The following is a 20,032-nucleotide window of genomic DNA, read 5'->3' as shown; positions in this document are numbered from 1 at the left end:
CTTTACCCTTCACAAGGGCATCTGGGCCAGGCCGTGACTGAGAGCGGAAATCCAGCAGGCTTTCTGCTTGCTCTGGCATGGGGCTGTGTCTGCCTAGAGAAAGGGAGTGCCTTTTTCTAATTTGTTTGAAGGTGCTGCATGCGCTAGCAGTGGCCCTGATCCCAACCATTCAGGGGAGAGAAATGGCAACTCCCCAACTCCCCCCTCCAACATTCCCAGATGGGGGCTCACCAGATCATCTCCTGGCTGATGTAGGAGGCTCGCCGGCAGAGGTCCTTGATGACTTCAGGCACCTCCACCCCTGCAAAGCAGAGCCGGGCTAGGGAGCAGCTCAGGGTCCAGAGCCCAGGAAAGCCTGGATCAAATGCACAGCACTCCTACCATCCCATGTTCAGACACAGTAGACAGTCCCAGACCGATGGAGGCCCTGCCTTTGGGTGCCCCAACCTCAGCCCTTGTCCCCAGTGGGAGCTGGACCCAGCCATAGGTGGGCAGGGAGAAGGCCTGAAAGAAAGTTGGCCAGGCAGCCTTCCCTAAAGTGTGTCTCTCATCAGTCCCACTTCTGGGACTATGGGGTAGAGTTCAGGAACTGTATATAACCTGCCTTCTGAGCCTGCTCTGCCATAAATATTCGGTTTAAGATCCTCCAGCTTAAAACCTCCAAGAGTTACATGTAGAATCTAGGTGGTAGGTATACGGGAGATCATACTGCAGTTGTTTTACTTTTCTGTGTTTGAAAATGTTCATAATAAAATAGGCAGGAGAAAAACGCTCCCAGGAGTCACCCCATTGTTCCTGTCTAGGCTGAGCACTGAAGGCAGGGCAGGACTAAGCTGCAAAGCCAAGTTCTTACAGGAGGCCTGGGAATCTCTGGGTTTCTTCCAAGTGCTGAACCAAGCCTGAGGATGACCCTGGTCTATAGTTGAGGTCAAAAGAAAGTAAGCTGAACTATATTAAAATTAAATCAGAATGTTTAAAACAAAGTATTAATGCCTGCACTCTCAAATGTTCCACAAACAGCAAATGTGGTGAAATGGTAACAAATGTGGTGAAATGGTAACAAATAGGTGAAAAGTGAAGGAACATCTCTTTTTTTGAGACAGAATCTCTATTGCCTAGGTTGGAGTGCAGTGGCACAATCTTGGCTCACTGCAACCTCTGCCTCCTGGTTCAAGCGATTCTTGTGCCTCAGCCTCTGAAGTACTTAAGACTACAGGCGTGTGCCACCACACCTGGGTAATTTTTGTATTTTTTTTTTTATAGAGATGGGGTTTCATCATGTTGGCCAGGCTGGTCTTGAACTCCTGACCTCAAGTGATCCTCCCGCTTTGGCCTCCCAAAGTGCTGGGATTACAGACGTGAGTTATTGCACCTGGCCCTTTTTTCCTTTTCTTTAGTTTTAAAATCTTCCAAAAAAAAAAAAAAAAAAAAATCTGGACTCAACAACAATTAAAAGAAAACAATACTCAGTGCTAATCTTCCTCAATCCCCAAGCCTCGTCTTACCCTCCATCCCAGGTGTTAGATGTCCCTGGGACTCTGTGGTGTGGGCTCCCTTCCATGTACCTTCCTTGTCCCTGCCCTCAGGCTCAGGTGCCTGCTGCCCTGGCTGCCTGGGAAAGGTAAAAAGCTGCAGAATCAGGAGTGCTGGCTTCCCTCTCTTCCAGCTCTCCTTACTCCCAGGGGGAAGCCCTGACCAGAAGCTCATCTGTGTCTTGTCTAACTTGCCCCACTTCCCTGTGGAGGCTGCTCAGCCTACCCCTTCTCATAATTCTGGGAGGGGCTTGGTTTGGTCTCAACATGCCCCAGTGAGAGTTCTAAGATGAGAAGATACCATAACAGCTCCGAGCAGGCCACAGACAGACCCTCCTGCCTGCTGCTTGCCCCTTCCTCACTCTAACTCTAGCCCTCACCCACTTGAATCAGACATAGGTGGGGCAGGAAGTAGGGGGAAGGACAACAGAACCGGGTCTTCATGTACTCGGCAAACATTTACTGAGCACTCAGCCAGAAGATATAGTGGCAAAAAAACCCCCAAGAGATACCACCCCACCCCCACAACCAGATACCCCAGCTGAAGGGAGTATGGCCTGGGTAGGGCTGTCACAGGGAGACAGTCTCCCCCTACCCTGGGCAGCAGGCACAGGGGGCTTTGGCAGGGATCCAGGAGAAGCAGAGTTCCAACCACCATTCCCTACCCTATTCTGACCCTGCCCACCCCACCAGCAGAGCTGCATCATGACTTTCACTGGCCCCAGGCACTTTCACCTTTGTGGGCCCTTTCCTCCATAATAAAAAAAAAAAAATATTTTCAAATTATATTGTATAATTATGTTGATATAAAGAAAACTACAATCCAGATTGGATCCATTATTATATATCTCTACATTCATTTTTTCCCTTCTGATTTTAATGGAAGTTAAAACATTTCTGTGGACTCCTAAAAGTATGTGGGCATTGTGCCTACTATGCCTAACCAATGAGTCAGCGCTGCCTACCAGGCTGCCCCACCTTTGACACAGAGCTGTGTGAAGCGGAGCTCGCTGTTGTGGTCCCGCAGCATGAAGTGAAAATCCTCCCATGTCAACTCCTCCTTGTCCTGGAATCCCGACTCCCGGAACATGGACTCCACCACCTCAGCCAGCTGGGCCTTGGACAGGCAGTTGTTGGAGATCTCGATAAAGGATCTGGGGTTGGGGGAGAGGAACCATCAGGCTCTGACTGGGGCCTGTGATCCAGATACAGGACATAATGACTCCATCGCACCAAGCTGTTTGTGCCCACATGGAGGGGCCCCGACTGGTCACATCCCAAACCCCCTGCTAGTTGGAACAGCCTCTGGTTACATGGGTAAGGAGGAGGCCTCTGCCTTCCTTGGCCCTTCTGCTCTCTCCTTCAGGTCCCACCTCTTTGCCCTGGTGTCCCTGCCCTGGCCCATTCTCCTGGCTGTCCCAGAGAACCAACCTCAGCATCCTGATGAACTCATCCTTGGAAATGAGGCCATTCCCATCAAAGTCGTACATGCGGAACATAAGGCGAGACTTTTCCTCAGGAGAGCCTGGGAGAGGGAGGACTCCATAAGGAGAGCCCCCGCCTGCCTGCCTGAACCCCCAGGCTGGCCAGAAGGGGTCTCACACCAGTGTGATGACCCACTGCTGGACACAGCAAAGGTCGCTCTGCTTCCTGACCTCTGCCTGGGCACTCCTGGGCATCTGCCATGGCCGGAGACCTGGTCCCAGGGCTTCCCCACCTCCAACAGATCCAGTCCCTGTCCAGCCTCTCCTATCGTTCCCTCCTCCCTCACCTTTCATGAAGACCACCAGGATGTCCAGGAACTCTCGGAAGGACAGGTAGCCATTGCCATCCTTGTCAGCCAGAGAGAACATCGACTCCACAAACATGTCCTGGGGCTTGAGGCCCAGGGACTCGGCAAACTCAGCCCTGCTCAGCTCGCAGGTCAGGGCCTCCTGCACCTTCTGGGAGGAGTCCAGGGGTAGGGTCCCTGCGTCGGCCTGGTTGATGTCCAGCACCTGCACTTGGGCAGTAGCAGAGGGAGGGAGAGGAGACAAGGCTTCCTTGACTTGAAGTTCAGCTGAGCCCTGTAGGAGCCATCTTTTGAGGTGTCTGCCCAGGACGCCCTCTGCTAGGGGGCACTATGATGGTGCCCGAAGCCATGTTTGTTCTACAGAACCCTGACTCTCTGCCTTAGCTGACTGGACAGGGAGCTCACTTGGAATTAAGTGTGAGGTCTGTCTTGTTCTGAGCACAAGAAAGCTCAGAAAGTGTGGACCACTGTCTTCCTCCAAGTGCTCAGCCACTTAGAGACCAAGTAAGGCAGAGGCAGCCTAGGAGAGGAGTGGCCTCATTGGCTGACAGCTTTCCTTTTCTAGGTCCTCCCTTTGGAATTCCTGAGACATCTCTGGATTCTCAGAGTCAACTGACCCTTTGTCAATGCTAGCTTATTGGGGTTTCTCTTATTTATATGTAAAAAAGTTTTAACTAAGACAGGGCATCTGCTGTGTTGAGGAAAAGCTGGGCTTGGAAAAGGGGAATTATTGTGGCCATCCCCAGCCCACCCAGAGGCTGTCCCAGCATGAGAGAACAGACAGTGAGGAAGCAGGCAGGCCACGGGCCACAGTACCTGTCTTTCCTGCCTGTCAAGTGAGGTGCCTACTCCAAGTCTGGTGATGGTTTCATGAGGTAAACCTTACAGCTTCAAACAAGGTGCTGTAGTGGAAAGAGCCTAGGGCTGAAGGCAAGAGACCCGGGTTCATGTCCCTGTCTCTGTCACCTGCTTGCTGCATGACCTCAGGCAAGTCTCTTCGGTTGCCTGGGATTCATTTCCTCATCTGCCCTACTTATCTCACAGGTTTACTGTGAGAATCAACGAAAGTGGTTGTGTTGAAAATGTTCTGAAAGCTGAATCACTGTGCAGATATGAGACACTGACAGCCACCCCCGAGATATATCAGCACCCTTCATGTCTCAGTACAGGGAGTTCCCATAATCCCAGTGGATCCTGAATGAGTGAAGACGCCCAGTCCTGCCTGGGCTCTGGCAAGAAGTCACCAGCTGAGGGTCCCTCTGTTCTTGTACGTATTCAAGTTCAACTTGTTTGTCCTCAGATAACTTTAAATCATGTTCCTGGTACAGAGCAAATGTCTGTTCAATGGATGCTTCCTTCATGAATCCTCTCCCCAGCCACATGACCCTGCTCTTTCTCCTCAAACATTAATTTTTTTGCTCTTCCATGGAGACCTCTGTTCAGTCCCTCCTGTTCCTTTCCTCTGAGCCAAAACTTCTCCAACTTTAAGTCCTTGCCAAATATAACCTCCATCATGACCTCGCAGCATGCCGAAGGCTCACTGTAAGTGATTCTTCTGCCTCAGCCTTCCAAGTAGCTGGGATTACAGGCACCCACCACCACACCTGGCTAATTTTTGTATTTTTAGTAGAGATGGGGTTTTGCCATGTTGGCCAGGCTGGTCTCAGACCCCTGACCTCAAGTGATCCACCTGCCTCGCCTCCCAAAGTGCTAGGATTACAGGTGTGAGCCACCGCACCTGACCATATTTATCTTTATCTACCACGTTTCTCCACTCCACTACCCTGCTCCTAGGCTGCCTTTATTTTTGTGCCAGCTGTGGACTCAAGTCTCTGAATTTTTGTCTTATTTCTCTATATCCTCCCAATCTCTCTCAGAAGCCTGCAAGGTGGACATCAATGCCCCATGGAGGGCTCTGGCAGCTGCACTCCCCCAAGGAGGGGTGAACAATATCCCTCATGGTGCCCACACTGCCCTGGATCTCTGCAGCCTTTGGGGCAGGCTGAGATGAGTGAGGATGGAAAGTCTGGGCAGCCCTGAGGAGAGCGATAAGCAACAAATGCAGAGAAGCCCATTCCTGGGCATCCCCCCACTGAAGCCTCGTAGCTGGAGGTAGGGTTCGGATGGGGGCGGGGCAACTCCTTATGATAAAGTCTGGTGATTCATCCAAAATTGCAATAGACTTGATTATTAGCTGAGAACTCTGGGCTCTGACTTCTCCTGGACTCACCTCATGGCCTCACACAGGTAAGGACGCCACCACAGCATAAGGATTGATCTGATCCCATGTACACACCTGGGAGAAAAGGTGCCTGAAAAAGGTCTCCAGGAGGTGGCTCCGCTGCTCCCGCGTCACAGCTGCTCTCATCAGCTCCTGCTCCCGCAGCTCCCACTCCTGGATGCTCAACCCGCTCTCCTTCAGAGCTCCCCGGAGGTTTTCCACCAGTACCTGCCGCTCTTCCTCTGAGTTAAACAGCAGCACCTAAGGGGGCAGCCCGAGCAAAAGCAACTATTTGCCAAGGCCTCTTGAGGTTAGGCACTTTATGTGGATTATGTCAGAGGGGCCACTGGAGTGACCTTGCAAAAGAGATATTGTATCTCCTTTTACAGAAGAGGAAAGGGGCTCAGTAGGGTTAAGTGACTTGCTCATAGGTGCAAAGTTTGCATTTAAAGGCACATGTACAAGGACATTCTTCCCTCTGTTCCATATTGGAGAAGGGAGAGGAGGGCAGAGAGGCCAGAGGATGGAGGGGATCATGGGCCAGGCCTCTGATTTAGCTCTCCTCCAAAATCTCTAAAAATTCACTACATCCTGAGATAAGAGGACAGGGAAGAGGGATTTGCTTCTTCCAAGGACACCCAGCTGGGACCTGACAGGTTGTCCTCAGAAAAGGAGGAGGCAGACTGTGGTTGCAAGAGTTAGGAGGAAACCATGGAGATTATGTCATCCAGCAGACCCGGAGCGGGATAAATGTGTCCCAGTTTATCTCTCTATCAGGTACTCCACCCGGGAACAAGAAGCCAGACTCCTGCACAGTAACTACCATTTCCTGCCTCCTGGCCCCGTGCTCCTTCCCCTCCCCCTGGCTGCCTCCCTGGCATTGGCTGTGGACAAGGAGCCAGGTGCCAGCTGAGCAGTACCAGGTCATACTCCTTGGGGATCTTGAGCAGCAGAGTGCGGCGTCCACGATTGCTGGACAGGACGAGGTTGACCTGCTGTGGAGGCTGCAGCTGGATGGTGCGGAGCATGGTGAGCCTGCCGTCTACCACACGGATCTGCCCAGGCTGCAGGTGCACGAGCACGGGCCGGCAGGGCTCCTTGCGGCCTTGCCATTCCAAAGCTGGGGGGAGAGAGACAGGGCTTTGTCAGTTGGGATCCGCCAGAGGTACATTGGGAGGAAGAGGGCCAGCTCAGGGCTGAAATTAGATCGAGGCCTCCACAGTTCATTGTCCCTTTCTGGGGTACTGAGGGTCATTCCCTCCCTGAAAGCCTGGCTGTGCCTGTAGCCACATGAAAAGAATAGTAACTATCATTTCCTGAATGTTTTCTAAGTGCTCAATACTATACCAAGTGCTTTGCATGAACTATTTCATTTTATTATAAACCTGTGAGGTAGGTGCTATTATTATTCCTATCTTATGGATAAGAAAAAAAAAAAAAGGTTTAGAGAGATTCAAAAATCTGCCTAAGGCCCTATAGCCCATAGTGGTGGTGGAACCAAGATTCCAATTCCAGTCTGACTCTGGACCTTCATTAATCACTTCTCTGTTGCCTGGAGTTCCAGCATGAGATGTTACAAATCAGCAGTTCCCAGGGAATCGTAAGTCATAGTAACCCTGTAAGATCTAGCCAGGGTTCAATGACTCCTGCATGTGAGGAACTCCGGAGGCTGCAGGACTCCGGGTCCCACTTCTGCTTAATGCCACTGTAGCCTTGCTTACAGTCCTAGAAAAGGGAAGCCTTTTCCTGAGGCTGCTGGGGTGGAGGTGGGTAGCTGTAGTGCTGAGCCATGTCCTCCCCACCACCACCCTGGCCAGCCCTAGGCCTACCTTCCATGCCTCCCACGAGTTTCTCAGATACGATGCTCTGGCGGTCCTGGCCCTGGAGCCTCTTGAAATTTCTCATCCGGAGCCGGGCAACAATCCAGGCGCTGAGCAGGCTCACTGGGAGGGCAGAGGCAGTAGGACGCTCAGGGAGAGGTGTGGCTCGGGGGGGTGGAAGCGGCTCCTTTCTCAGCTCCTTTCCTGGCAGTACCACCTATTGTCCCTACCCCCTAGGTCAGCTTGCTCAATTGTTTCAAATTGTGAAGGTCCCTGGGGGAAGCTGCTCTGCATCCCATGGGGAGCTTTGGATAGCATCTAAGATGCCCACCCTGCCTCCTCATATTCTACCACTCATGTCCCTTCCTAGCCAGAGACTAAGTCCAGAGTCTTTGTGTCAGAGCCTAGACTCACCCCACCAGGCTGCTAGTTGACCCACACACAGCCTTGCCAAAGACTAAGCCCCAAGCCTCACTCCAGTGACTAGATCTGCCCCAGCCTTCCCTTCCTCCCTTCCTCCCTCCCTTCCTTCCTCCCTTCCTTCCTCCCTCCCTCCCTCCCTTCCTTCCTTCTTTTCCTCCCTCCCTCCCTCCCTTCTTCCCTCCCTTCCTCTCTCTCTTTCCCTCCCTTCCTCCCTCCCTTCCTCCCTCCCTTCCTTCCTACCTTCCTTCCTCCCTCCCTCCCTCCCTTCCTTCCTTCCTTTCCTCCCTCCCTTCTTCCCTCCCTTCCTCTCTCTCTTTCTTTCCCTTCCTTCCTTCTTTCCCTCCCTCCTTTCCTCCCTTCCTCCCTTCCTCCTTTTCTTTTCTTTTTTTTTTCTGTTCTTTTCTTTTCTTCACAGAGTTTTCCTCTTGTTGCCCAGGCTGGACTGCAATGGTGCAATCTCAGCTCACTGCAACTGCAATGGTGTGATCTCAGCTCACTGCAACCTCTGCCTCCCGGATTCATTTGATTCTCCTACCTCAGCCTCCCGAGTAGCTGGGATTACAGGCATGCGCCACCATGCCCAGCTAATTTTGTATTTTTAGTAGAGACAGGGTTTCTCCATGTTGATCATGGCTGGTCTCGAACTCCCGACCTCAGGCGATCCGCCTGCCTTGGCCTCTGAAAGTGCTGGGATTACAGGCGTGAGCCACCTCGCCGGGCCTTAGCCCTTGTTCTTAAACAGGGATTTGCCTCTGACAGTCCTCTAGGCCCAGGCCTGCAAAAAGCTGTGGATTACAGATTCCCCCTGGTTCCTGACCAATGCTGGGCCCTGCGGGGAGTCCCAGGAAAACAGAGAGGCAATTCTCCCTGGAGCTGACTTCTCTGTAGGTCAGACACTTCTCTTGTCCCTTCCCCCTCTAGTGTTTCATTCTCCTACCCAGAGGGACCATGCTCTGTGTGGTTTGTTGTCATTAGTGGAACCACCCAAACTGCATCCCCTAGCTTGTATCTCTCACCCCACTCCACTCTGTCCATCATTTTACCCAAAGGGAAGCAGCAGAGGGTCCCGATGGTGACCCCGAAGCCAAATCCACTGCCCTCAAAATAGTCACGAACAATGGAGGGAGCACAGGTTGGCAGGCCTTCAGTGCTGAGCTGTCTTGGCTGCGGACAGGGGTCTCCTGGGGAGGCAGAGGAAGCCAGAGTCCTGGGTGCTGGGCCACAGGTGCTGGCACAGGATCACTGAGGAGGTTAGGGTGGCAGAAAGGGGGTGGGGGCACTCTGGGTAGCTGAGGGGAAGGGGCTTCCTTGGGTAACAAGTGGGGTAAAAAATGAATCCCAACCTCCATCTCTCCCTCACACACACAAGTGTATGTACACACACACACACACACACACACACACACACACACACACACACACACACAAACTCTTCCCTCACTGCTGTAGGGTTGGGATATCCTCACCGCACAGAGCCCGCCTAATATTATACCCAGCCCCAGCTCCATCTCAGCCGAATGTGAACCTCCTCACCAGCTCTCTCTGAGTCTTGGTTCTGCCCTCACTCAGTACTTTCCGGAGGGGACCCTACACAGCTGCAGGTGGTGGCCCTGGCACCTGGAGTTTCCAAGGGCAGAACCACAGCTCACTCCCCTCTTGGAGCACAGAGGTTGACGTTCAGCCACATTGAGCCAAGCCCAGAGCTGAAGAGGGACGAGGCTCCAGACCCACCACTCCTCCAGTCCACTTTTATGGCCACTCACCTTTATGCCAGACAAAGACACTGGGCTGCAGAGCGCCGGGGTCAACGTTGATAACAGCGACCAGCACGTCCCGCAGGGTGGTATTTCGGATTTCTTCAATCTCCTTCTTGGAGAACAGCCTAAGTTGGAGAAAATAGAAGTCACTGGGATGGGAAGGGAATGCAGGCCTCCAGCAACCCCAGACCCAAGGACCCAGGTGAGAAAAGAGACCCAGAGGTGTTGGGAAGGGGGTGGTGGGCTGGCTTGGAATCAAGGGCACAGGGGGGCTGTCTAAGGCCAGGGAGAGGGTCTGCGGCCCAGGCTGAGGTAGAGCCTACCTTACCCTAGCAGGCCTTACCCATTCCTGGTGTTCTCAAACCAGTAGCGGTCACCATCCCGCAGCCGCACAAATTGGTCAAGAACGATGGTGCTGAACAGGGGTCCAGGGTCCCGGTGGCTCTCCAGGAGTCCCCCAGGGAGCAGCTCTAGCCAGGACAAGTCCTGGTTGTACAGGTCAGCTGTGGCCTCCAGTACCTGGAACCAAGAAGGGGCAGGAGTAACAGCAAGGACACGGCACCCACCCTCAGGCAAAGAGGTGGTTCGCAGGGATTAGCCCCAGGGATGATAATAATAAATGTCAGTAACAGCAACTCACTCCTATCTAGTGCTTATTATGCCCCAGGCACTGCTCTGAGTGTTTTACATAAGTGAACTCCATTATGGGAACCCTCTCACACATTCAGCTGCCTATTCTATAAAGTAATAAAACAGCCAGCCAACCCCCATTCATAACTTGTTCTTGAAAAGGTATGGAAGTTGAAGGGACAAAACCAGAAGCGCAGAAGTTGAATGGCAGAATGATGTGTTATAAAAGGTTTCTATTCTTTAGAACTAAATTTTTTTTTAATCAAATGCCTGATTATATATTGCCTTTTAGAGACAGTTTTCAAAAACATATCACCAGCATTACCTGACCTTTACTTTAGCTTTTTTCTCCACAGTGTAAATAGCACTTGACCAGCTTAATTCCACTGAGGCCCATTTGAAGCTAAAGATTTGCTACTGTTGGTATGCCTGGTGATTCCTATCTATATATTGATTTTATAAAGTTTACGAGCCCCCATGCTCATATCACTTCTTTATTGGCCTTTCAAACCTCCACTTTCCAATAATTTTATAAAATGGTAAGGGCAAAATGCAATAGAGTAGGCACACAATTGTAGAAACACTGCTGTGTCAAGATGGTAAGGTATCGCAGTCTGGTCTCTTAGCTAGCAGGCATGCCACCAGTCCAGGTGATAGCTCAGGGTGTAACAGCTGACTCCTGAAAGGCAGCTTAAACATCAGTGCAAAAAAGCACAGATTGTTCCTAAGTCAAGGACCTTCTATACCCACTCAGAAGGGTGGAGAGAACAGTAAATGAGATAGTGCCTATTAAGTGCCTGGCAAACAATAGATGCTCAATACATGCTTGCTGGATCTGAACAATCAGAGTGCAAAGCCAAATCTTGCTGGTCTGGTAATCTTCATCCTGATATGCAATATTGGGAAAAGTGACCTGGCTAAGCCCTGCCCCTCCCACTAGGTGCTTGTCTCTGTGCTCAAGTTTCACTACCTATCTCCCATGACTCAGTCCCACATGCCTTGTCCCTCCCACCCTACCCTCTGGGTCCTGACCCCTCCTCACAGTGTCATTGCTCCGGAAGAGCACAGGGTTGATGTCCTGCCAGCGGGTAATAGGAGACAAGCCCAGCGCTGCCCTGGCCTTGTTGTAAGAGGGCAGGCCCAGATCCCGGCCCCGCTGCAGGCAGCTGGCCAGGTGGTCTGTGCGGGAAAACTTCAGTGGCCCAGGCCAGAAATCTGGAGAGGAGATATCAGACAGTCTGAGGGAGCTCAGGGCCACCACAGCAGTCTCCAGTCCAGGCCCCAGGCTCCAACCAGCCCCAGAAGACTTGAGCCAGAAGGAGCCATGATCAGCATGCCAGAAGCTCTCTCATCAGTGAGTGCAGTGCAGGCTCCCAGCCCCAGGTACCCTCTCATACCTGGCTCTGGAAGTCCAGCTGAGCCTCTTCCCAGAGGCCAGGAGTTCACAACCTGCAGGGACAGCCTCAGACTCACCCCGCACATCTTCAACCACCACGTGGTCCTCTCGCTCTGCGATCTGGGAGGCCATGCCCAGCAGCAGTGCGTCCACATCTTCAGCACTTTGTAGGCTTGGGTGCTTTATAGATTGTGGGTGGGGAGGAGAGGGGTGTGTTTAATGGAGTCAGAGGTTAGATAGCCAGGCTCCCTCCACACCATCATCCTTATCCCTGAGCCCACCCAGTCCTACTGTGTGCTCCCAAACTGGCGGGACATTCCTGCTCTGCAGGTTGATTCCCCACTCAGGGTGAGGGGTGTCCCCATCCAAAGTCAATACTGCCTGACAGAGGTCTATACAAGCACAAGGGATCTTAAAATTTTACTTTGACCTTGGGAGACTTGACAATGTGGTTGGCAAATTCACTAGAAGATCTAGGTCTTAGTCCTCTGTTACTAACCAGCTGTATGACTTTGGGCAAGTCACAGGCCCTCTCTGAACACAGTTTCCTTCCCTTAATAAAAAGGGACTTTGATGAGGGGGACACTGAGGCCTCTTTCGATTCAGCTCCAGGCTCTGATTCTATGGCTTCTTTTCTCTTCCTCCCTACTCCCTTCCCCTTAGTAAACACTTTACACAAAGTATCTTGCTTTGCTTTAAATTCATGATCAATGCTCTTCATCCATGCTGGCCTGATTTGGACGGATGGGCAATCCTCAATAATCTCTAAGAACCCCTGCTTCTTCCCCACCACCCTCACACATACGCATTCACACACCGCCCGGGATGTATGTCTAATGGGAAGTTTCCTTGGGGCAAGTGAGACTAGCTGGGGTACTCCAAGGCCTACAGGACAACCAGAGCTGTCGAAGGAGAGGGAAAACATGGGAGGCAGCAACAAAGGCAGAAACATACTTGCACAGCCCCCACTGGCTCTCCCACAGCCCTGAGGTTGGGGTGGTGGCTTGACTTTTGGCCATGTCCAGCTACCTGGTCACCTCAGACTTTGTAGGGGAGATGCCTGAGGTCCTCCAGGCTGCTTCCTTCACCGCAGCCTATCCCAGCTGTCCGCTTCAGCCTTACTGCCTGCTTTCACCATGCACTCACACATACACGCACATATGCATGCACACACACATATCCACCACTTATGTGGCCCCCAGCTCGGACCTCACGGCTCCAGTAGCTATTGCAGACCCGGAGAGCTCTAGAGACACTTGAGTTCCGATTGATGACCACCTGGAAGTGGCAGCTGGCATTTCTGAAATGCAAAGAGCAGGCAGATGGTGATTGAGGTAATGGGGTTATACTGTCAGGCATCAGTTCTGGTCTCTGAGGCAGTAGTCAGGGACCCCAGGCCTTTCTGAGGTGGTGTGTGGTTCGGACCTTGGTACATTCTGGGGGATCTGACTTTTGGAAGGTCCTATCTACAACATCAGACCAAATATCTAAAATGTACTCCCTCATTAACAACATCAGACCAAATATCTAAATGTACTCATAGCTCACTCTCTCTCTCTGACTCTCTCTCAATATATGTATATACACACATATGTAAAATACATATATACACACAAAATTGTATGTACAACATATGTGTACATATATACCTTTTCAAAGGATTCAAAAATTGTTCTTTTGAAACTACTTGTCTGTGAATAACTCAATTGTCTATGTCTCGTACATCATCAGGCATACCCCAGAGATTATTCCAGAGTAAATCTAATCTATGAATTGTTTTAAATTATAAAGCAACTGTAAAAAAATAAATGGACATGCTTTGTTTCATATACACTTATTTAAATATATGTCTTTTTTTTCTGAGACAGAGTTTCACTCTTGTTGTCCAGGTCAGAGTGCAATGGCATGATCTTGGCTTACCACAACCTCTGCCTCCCAAGTTCAAGCAATTCTTCTGCCTCAGCCTTCCGAGTAGCTGGGATTACAGGCATGCACCACCATGCTAATTTTGTGTGTGTGTGTGTGTGTATGTGTGTGTGTGTGTATATATATATATTTCTTTTTTTTTTTTTTAGTAGAGACGAGGTTTCTGCATATTGGTCAGGCTGGTCTCTAACTCTCAACCTCAGGTGAACCACCCGCCTCAGCCTCCCAAAGTGCTGGGATTACAGGCATGAGCCACCGCACCCAGCCTGTGTCTTTTTCAAGTTCCCTTTTCATTATTTTGAAGCCAATATTTTCCTTCAGATTGCACACATTTTAGAACCCTCTGCCCCCAAAAGGTTGCAGGCCCTGGGCCCTGTGATTATAGCTAAAAATGTCCCCAGTGTAGTGTCAAGACATGAGGTTTAGACCAGTGGGCTTTGTGACACCCTCTGAACCTTTATTACTCTATATTTAATGGGCGGGGGGAGGGTAATATCTACACCAGCAGCAGGAGAAGGGAAGTAAAAGTGCTTAAAAACCACAGTGATGTATCTTTTAAAACAATTGCTTTTCTTCCCCTCTCTATTCATCGTTCCCTTGGGGACACTTTAGACTGATAATCCTGTACAGAGAGCTCCTGAGGGTGGATTTTCTTTAGTTGACAGCCCCATCCCTCCCAGCACACAAACCTTTGAGCCCCTCCCTCACCTCATGTAGACGCCAGGGGGCACCATGGTGGAGAGGAACTGCTCAGAGGCCGCCACGAACTCCGAGGAGATGCTGGGGTCCAGAAATGGCCGGTATCCTGGGGAAACAGGAGAAGAGAGGGCAGAAGAATTTAGCCCTAAAATCCCCAACGTACTCCCCACCCCACCCCACAAAACACACTCACGCAAGCCCTCCCATCCTCCTTCCCCACTCCCTCACCTGTATACTCCGGGGGTGTTTTCTGCAGGAAGCTGGGCAGCCACTCATACACAGCGATGTTCTGAGGGGCAGAGAGAGGCCAGGGGAGGCTCGAGTTGGATGGGGCGGGGCCTGGAAGGGTCTGAGCCCAAGGACGGCTTCCAGGTGGAGATGAGGACCAGGCAGGGTCAGTCACGGGAGAAGCAACTCAAACAGGCGCAGTGTGAGGCCTGCCTCCTCAAGGAACCAGGCGATTTGGGGGAGCAGGGGGTTGGGAGGTGATAAATAATAATCACCAGCCAGATTTCTCCTATAAACAGCGCGTGCCTCCCTATCATTTACTGGGGCTTCCCTAGACCTCGGCTGTCTGGGGAGGGGTTTCTGGGTGGAGGTTGTCCACAGATGGGGAGCTCCGTGGGGCAGCGGAGTCTCCCGTGGACTTGCTTGCGGAAGGGGGGACGTCGCGGGGCGCGGACAGCTGACCTGGTAGGTGGCGATGACCCTCTTGCGCGCGTGCTGGAACAGCTCCTCGTCCCCCCAGTCTGGGTGCTGGCGGGCCAGCCTCTGCGCGCACAGGTTGTGATAGCGGAACCAGAGCAGACCCAGCGCCTGCAGGAAGGGCTCCCGGTTCCCTCGCTCCGCCCCGAAGGCTGCATCGACATAGGGGTGCAGGGGAAGAGATGAGCGGTAGCCTGATCCGGGGAGCCCACACTCGCAGACCCCCAGCCGGTCCCGTCCCGCCCCCGCGGCCTCACCGTACAGCCCCCTGGGCCCGCTCTGCCCGGTGGCGGGGTCGGGCGCCGCCCACATTAACAGGTGCTTCTGCGAGTCTCGGGGGAAGGCGGGGTCAGGCCCCGACGCCAACTGTCCTCCGGAGAAGCTCCGCAGCGCGTCGCTCCAGGAGTGCGAGGAGCCATAGATGGCGCTGCCGTCCAGCCAGCCCGTCACCTGGTTGGTCTGCGGGGCACGCGGCGGGTGAGATGGGGTCGAGGGGCAGCGGCGGGCCACGAAAGGCCGGGTCCCAGCGGTTGTCCGCGGCTGGGGAGTGGGCACCCCTCCCCGTCAGGCCCTGCCAGGCCCGCAGCCCTGGCCCCACCTGGCTGGGGTGCGGCTCCTTCCCGCCGCCTCCCCCGCCTCACCAGGTCTCGGGGATTGCTGGGGCTCCGTCCGGTCTCGGGGTCCCAGCGGCTCCTCTGGAAGGGCAGCACCACATCCCCACGCTGGTCTGGGTCGAACACGGGGTCTCCGGGCGGGATGTGGATGTTGAGGAACTCGGCAGGGCAGCCGGGCGTTTCCACGCTCACCAGGTCCGAGAGCAGGTGATAGCCTGTGGGCAATGCAGGAGGGGGTGCTAGGGCCAGCGGAGGGCCACTTTGCCTCCTACCCTAGGCATCCAGCCTCCTTCCCTCCCCTGAAGCTTCAAAAGACTCAGCAGCCCTTATGGGCAAGTCCAAGCCTTGACCTCAGGCACTCCCTCCCAGTCCTTTGTCTCTTCTGCCCCTCTGTGCCTACACCTGCTCCAAGCTGTTGTCCTTGACAGTTTGACTTTCTCCTTGGTAACTGGGAGGTGCCCTGTGAGTGTGCCTAGGCAAAGGGGCTGGCAGCACCAGCTCTAACACGCTGCAGGAACTAGGCATTCCTGATGGGCCAGCCACCAACCCTCAGCCACTGGGGTCAAGCCACCCTAGCATCCCCACTTTGACTTCCCCTCAGTCCACTCTGCCAGAATCAGAACCCTGCCCTGAGCCTGTCCTAGATGCCATGGGGCAATGCCTAAGAACAGGGTCCCATGGAGAGTCCCTCCCAGATTATTTTCATGTTTCTATCTCTGCCACCCTCTTACCCCTACCAGCAACCCAACATGGAGGGATATCCCCTTTCCCTAACCCCACCCCTCATCTTTCTGCGTGGGGCAGATTTCTGCCTCCCCAACCAGAGTTCACTTCAGCATGGATCCTCCCTCCACCTGCTTCTACCTCTACCATACCCCACTGCCTCCTCCACCTCTCACCCTCATCCCTCAGGATCTCTGTCACTTCTCTCTCATCCTCTGACCCCTCTTCACATGCAGAGGTGTCCAGCCAACCCCACTGGCTTCCTTCCCCCAGAGGTTGAAGTTCTCACCAAAGAAGACCGCCAACACTGTGCGGTTTCGCAGGGAGGCCAGCCCTGCAGGGCCCCTCGAGATGGTGTTGCTAAGGTCTCGGGGATTGGGCAGGTGGGGTTCTCCCAAGGCCTGGTACACACCATCTGCATAGCTGGCTGGGACCAGGCGCTGCAGCCGGGAGCCTGGGGCAGGAGTGGTAAGGATAAGGATGAATCTTCATGGGGCATTCTAGACCCCCTCTGTCCCAGGCTTCCCTCCATGTCATGGATCCTCAAACCTTGGAAATGGATGGCCTTTGCTGGTACTTGCCAGTTCTTGCCTCGCAGCAGCAGTACCCCCCTGGCCCTGGGGTTCTGTCCCCACTTGGCTCTCACTCACCTTTGCTGCCCCATCTGTGCTCCATGAGGTTGTTGTACCACCCATCAAATCGCTGCACCTCCCACGAAATGGGGTTCTGAGCTCCTGTGTGAGAATGGAGGGAAGGGGCAGCTGGGCAAGTCACTGCATGGGAGGACAGGCAGGCCTGCCGGATATGGGTGCTGTGAGCCTGGCACTTGGAGCAGCAGAAAGTGGATACTTGGAGTGTATGTGAGAGGTAGGGTACAGAGGGAAAAACCAGGGCAAAGCGTGTCCAAACTCAAGCCAGATCTTTAAGTCGCTCAGTGGGGGAGACATGGCAGGGAGTCAAAAAGTAGTGGCGCAGGGAGCAGTGTGTGCTGACAGATGGCCTCAGAGAGGGAGAGGGGGCTGGAGGAGAGCAGTGGCGGTGGGCAGTAGGATGCAGAGGACTTTACTCCCCTCAAACTTCAGTTCCCTGAGGGGACACAACAGGACAGAATCCATCCCCAGTCCTAAGACACCACACAGAGCAAGAACTAGCCACACTCCATACCCGAGAAGGACATGCCATTCTGTGACCCATCCCTGGGCAGGGTCAGTGTGGTGAGGGGACTAGTCCTCTCTGGCTGAGCAGAGCCCAGGGCAGGGGTGTGGTGTTGCTACTGCTTTTTCCCCCAGTTTCTTGGGTAGGACCAGGGACTGGACTGGTGATGTGGATGACTCTGTCCCTTCTCTGGGGCATCTTGTTCCCCATACAATTCCTCCTCTTGATCCTGTCGTACTCTCCAAAATGAGGGTCCAGGAGGGAGCACTCAGCTGCTGGGGAAAGAACTAAGGAATGAGGGATAGAGGGAAGATCCAGAATGGATCATGGAATCGGGGATAGAGCAGGGATCTTTCTGATCAGTAGATCCATGGCCGGCCTGATTCTTTCCCCCAAACTAGGAGTCTATAGGCCTGGGGCTTCCTCCCTGCTCACCTCAGAGAACAGACACACACATTTGCACACTCACTCAGCAGAGAGTTAGGGGGGAACATGACTTAGGGCCTTACGCTTGAGCAAAGAACCCAGCTAAGGGTCCAAGACTTTGGGCAGGGCCACACATGTGATCTCTAAAATAAAATGAGCCTGTGGCACATAAAGGAGCGAGCCTTTGCAGGACAGTACAGGGAAAGTGCCTCTTGGGGATAAGGGGTGAGAGCTGAGGGAGAAAAGGAAAATCCAAAGCCAAGGAAAGAAGAGGGCTGGAAGGAATGTGGAGGTGAGCAGCTCTGGCAAGGGAGAAGTTGTAGGGAAGGTGTCACCATCCTGTTACCTCCAGCCAAGACAGATCCTTCTACAAGTTTTCTCTGCTTTCTGCTTTTGCATCTCCCATCCCCAGTGATCAGAGACTTGATCTTTTAAATTTAAAAGATCTTTTAAATCTTTTAAATTTAACTTGTAAGCCCACTTCCCTCCACAGAGATCCAGACTACAGAGAGCAGCCTCAGATTCCAGCAAGAAACTGTCCACTGAAGGCAGCAACATGAAACTCTTGTGGAAGACATTGCTTTTGTCTTTGATCATAATGTTTAAAAATATTGATGACTCCCTTTCAGCTTTGGGTCCAATCTGATCCCAAGATCCTTTATTGTCTTGTGTGTCTAATCAATCTTTTCCTATTTTGAGTCAGAGGCCCTCACTTTATGGAAAACAAGAGAAGACAGAGGAGACAGAAAGGGCCCCCAAACTGTAAGAATAAAATAGGAAGTGCTGACAGCAGCTGAAGGCTCCCTAATTCTGTGTATTTGGGGATAATTTTCATTCCATTATCCATCCATTTCTTCAACAGCTAGAAATGGGCAACTCTCACTTGCAGGGCACTGTGTCAGCTAGAGACTAAGGACACAGATGAATATCACACAGATCTTGTCCTTGGGGAGCCCAGAGGATGCTGGGTTCCTCTGCTCCTAACCATGCTTCTCCTCCAATCTGTACTCACCCACAAAGGTCCATGCCCCAACCAGAAGTGTCCATGCTAGAGCCAGGCAGAAGACCATGATGAAAATAATAGGGGCTCAGGGATTAGAATGTCCCAAAATGGAGACCCTAGAAAAAGGACAGAGAATGAGCCCCAGCTACTCAGAAGAATCAGGTCAAGGACTCTGTAGGCCTCTGTGAATCAAGGCCTGGGGCTGGGCCAAGGTCACAGTAGGTAGCAAAGTTCAAGAGACTCACTCTTTCCCAAAATTCTTTAATTCATTCAGCAAATACTTCATGAGCACCACTACAAACCAGCCACTGACATGAACAAAACAAACAGAAATCCCTGGTACATACCTTCATGGACTTTACCTTCTAAGATTAGTTGGAAAACCCTGCTTTGGCCCAGCACTCCACAGAGTGTATTCCTTGTACAGAGCCCTGGTTGGGGATCAGGAGACTAGGCTGAGGTCTCAGTGCTGCTCCCAGTCCACTGTGGGATCTTAGATAAATCACTTCTCCAATCTGATCCTTGGTTTCCTCTTCCAGCTATGGGAGCAAATATGCCTGAACTGTTTACTTCTCAGCGTGGTCACCAGAATCAGATGTGAGAATGAGGTTGAATTCAAAGCACAAAAAGTGACAGGTGTTGTGCAAATGTGATATAGAGAGGGTAGGCGGGAACTTGGCTCCCCTGGTTGGATCCAGAAGGGATGCACTACGAGGTGCTCATGTATTTAGTGCAAGCTTCCTGCTCTCTCTCTCCACCCAGAGTCAACAGGGAAACAGAAGCAGCAGAGGACTCAGGCTGGGACTCCTGAGTGGAGCAAGGAGTACCTAAAGCCAGTGAAGACCTCCTAAAGGCAACCTGGAGATTGGGGATAGGATAGAGGAAGAAAGGAGCTCAGGGAAAGCCTCATCCCCAGTCAAACATCAGGGTTCCTGGATGGGTTGTCTAGAGGAGAGAACCCAGGGAATGACCTCATCCCTACTCCATCTCCTATTAAATGAAAAAACCTAGGCCCTGCCATAACCGGAAAGCTCAGTATCACCTGCTGCATTTCACAGAATCTGTCCAGGTGCTGGCCTTTTAATAGTGAGTGAAGAGCTGGGCTCTGGATGGTTGAAACTGTAAAGCTGGATATACTGAAGTAGCCACAGTGGTCCTTCCCTGATCCCAAGATATCCTTACCCCCCCACCCCCACCCCCCGGCCCCGCC

General features: G+C 52.5%; 1 protein-coding gene across 1 annotated transcript in view; it reads right to left on the bottom strand.

Moving 5' to 3' along the window:
* The window catches only part of DUOX1 (dual oxidase 1), a 33,307-nt gene extending 14,418 nt beyond the window's left edge, over positions 1–18,889 (bottom strand). The window contains exons 1-21 of the mRNA XM_073012139.1: positions 18,832–18,889; positions 16,889–16,972; positions 16,528–16,692; positions 15,543–15,730; positions 15,159–15,360; positions 14,887–15,053; positions 14,425–14,485; positions 14,206–14,302; positions 12,781–12,871; positions 11,649–11,751; positions 11,218–11,390; positions 9,889–10,064; positions 9,552–9,670; positions 8,832–8,969; positions 7,375–7,488; positions 6,466–6,665; positions 5,621–5,806; positions 3,304–3,529; positions 2,964–3,057; positions 2,511–2,686; positions 232–301 (exon numbers count right to left, since the gene is read on the bottom strand). Coding sequence (XP_072868240.1) covers positions 232–301; positions 2,511–2,686; positions 2,964–3,057; positions 3,304–3,529; positions 5,621–5,806; positions 6,466–6,665; positions 7,375–7,488; positions 8,832–8,969; positions 9,552–9,670; positions 9,889–10,064; positions 11,218–11,390; positions 11,649–11,751; positions 12,781–12,871; positions 14,206–14,302; positions 14,425–14,485; positions 14,887–15,053; positions 15,159–15,360; positions 15,543–15,730; positions 16,528–16,692; positions 16,889–16,972; positions 18,832–18,889 — 2,888 coding nt within the window. The remainder of the gene's footprint in view (positions 1–231; positions 302–2,510; positions 2,687–2,963; positions 3,058–3,303; positions 3,530–5,620; positions 5,807–6,465; positions 6,666–7,374; positions 7,489–8,831; positions 8,970–9,551; positions 9,671–9,888; positions 10,065–11,217; positions 11,391–11,648; positions 11,752–12,780; positions 12,872–14,205; positions 14,303–14,424; positions 14,486–14,886; positions 15,054–15,158; positions 15,361–15,542; positions 15,731–16,527; positions 16,693–16,888; positions 16,973–18,831) is intronic.
* Positions 18,890–20,032: the final 1,143 nt, after the last annotated feature.

The sequence above is a fragment of the Chlorocebus sabaeus genome, chromosome 26 (genome assembly GCF_047675955.1).
Source record: "Chlorocebus sabaeus isolate Y175 chromosome 26, mChlSab1.0.hap1, whole genome shotgun sequence".
NCBI lineage: Eukaryota > Metazoa > Chordata > Mammalia > Primates > Cercopithecidae > Chlorocebus > Chlorocebus sabaeus.
This window is presented reverse-complemented; position numbering and strand designations above follow the sequence as displayed.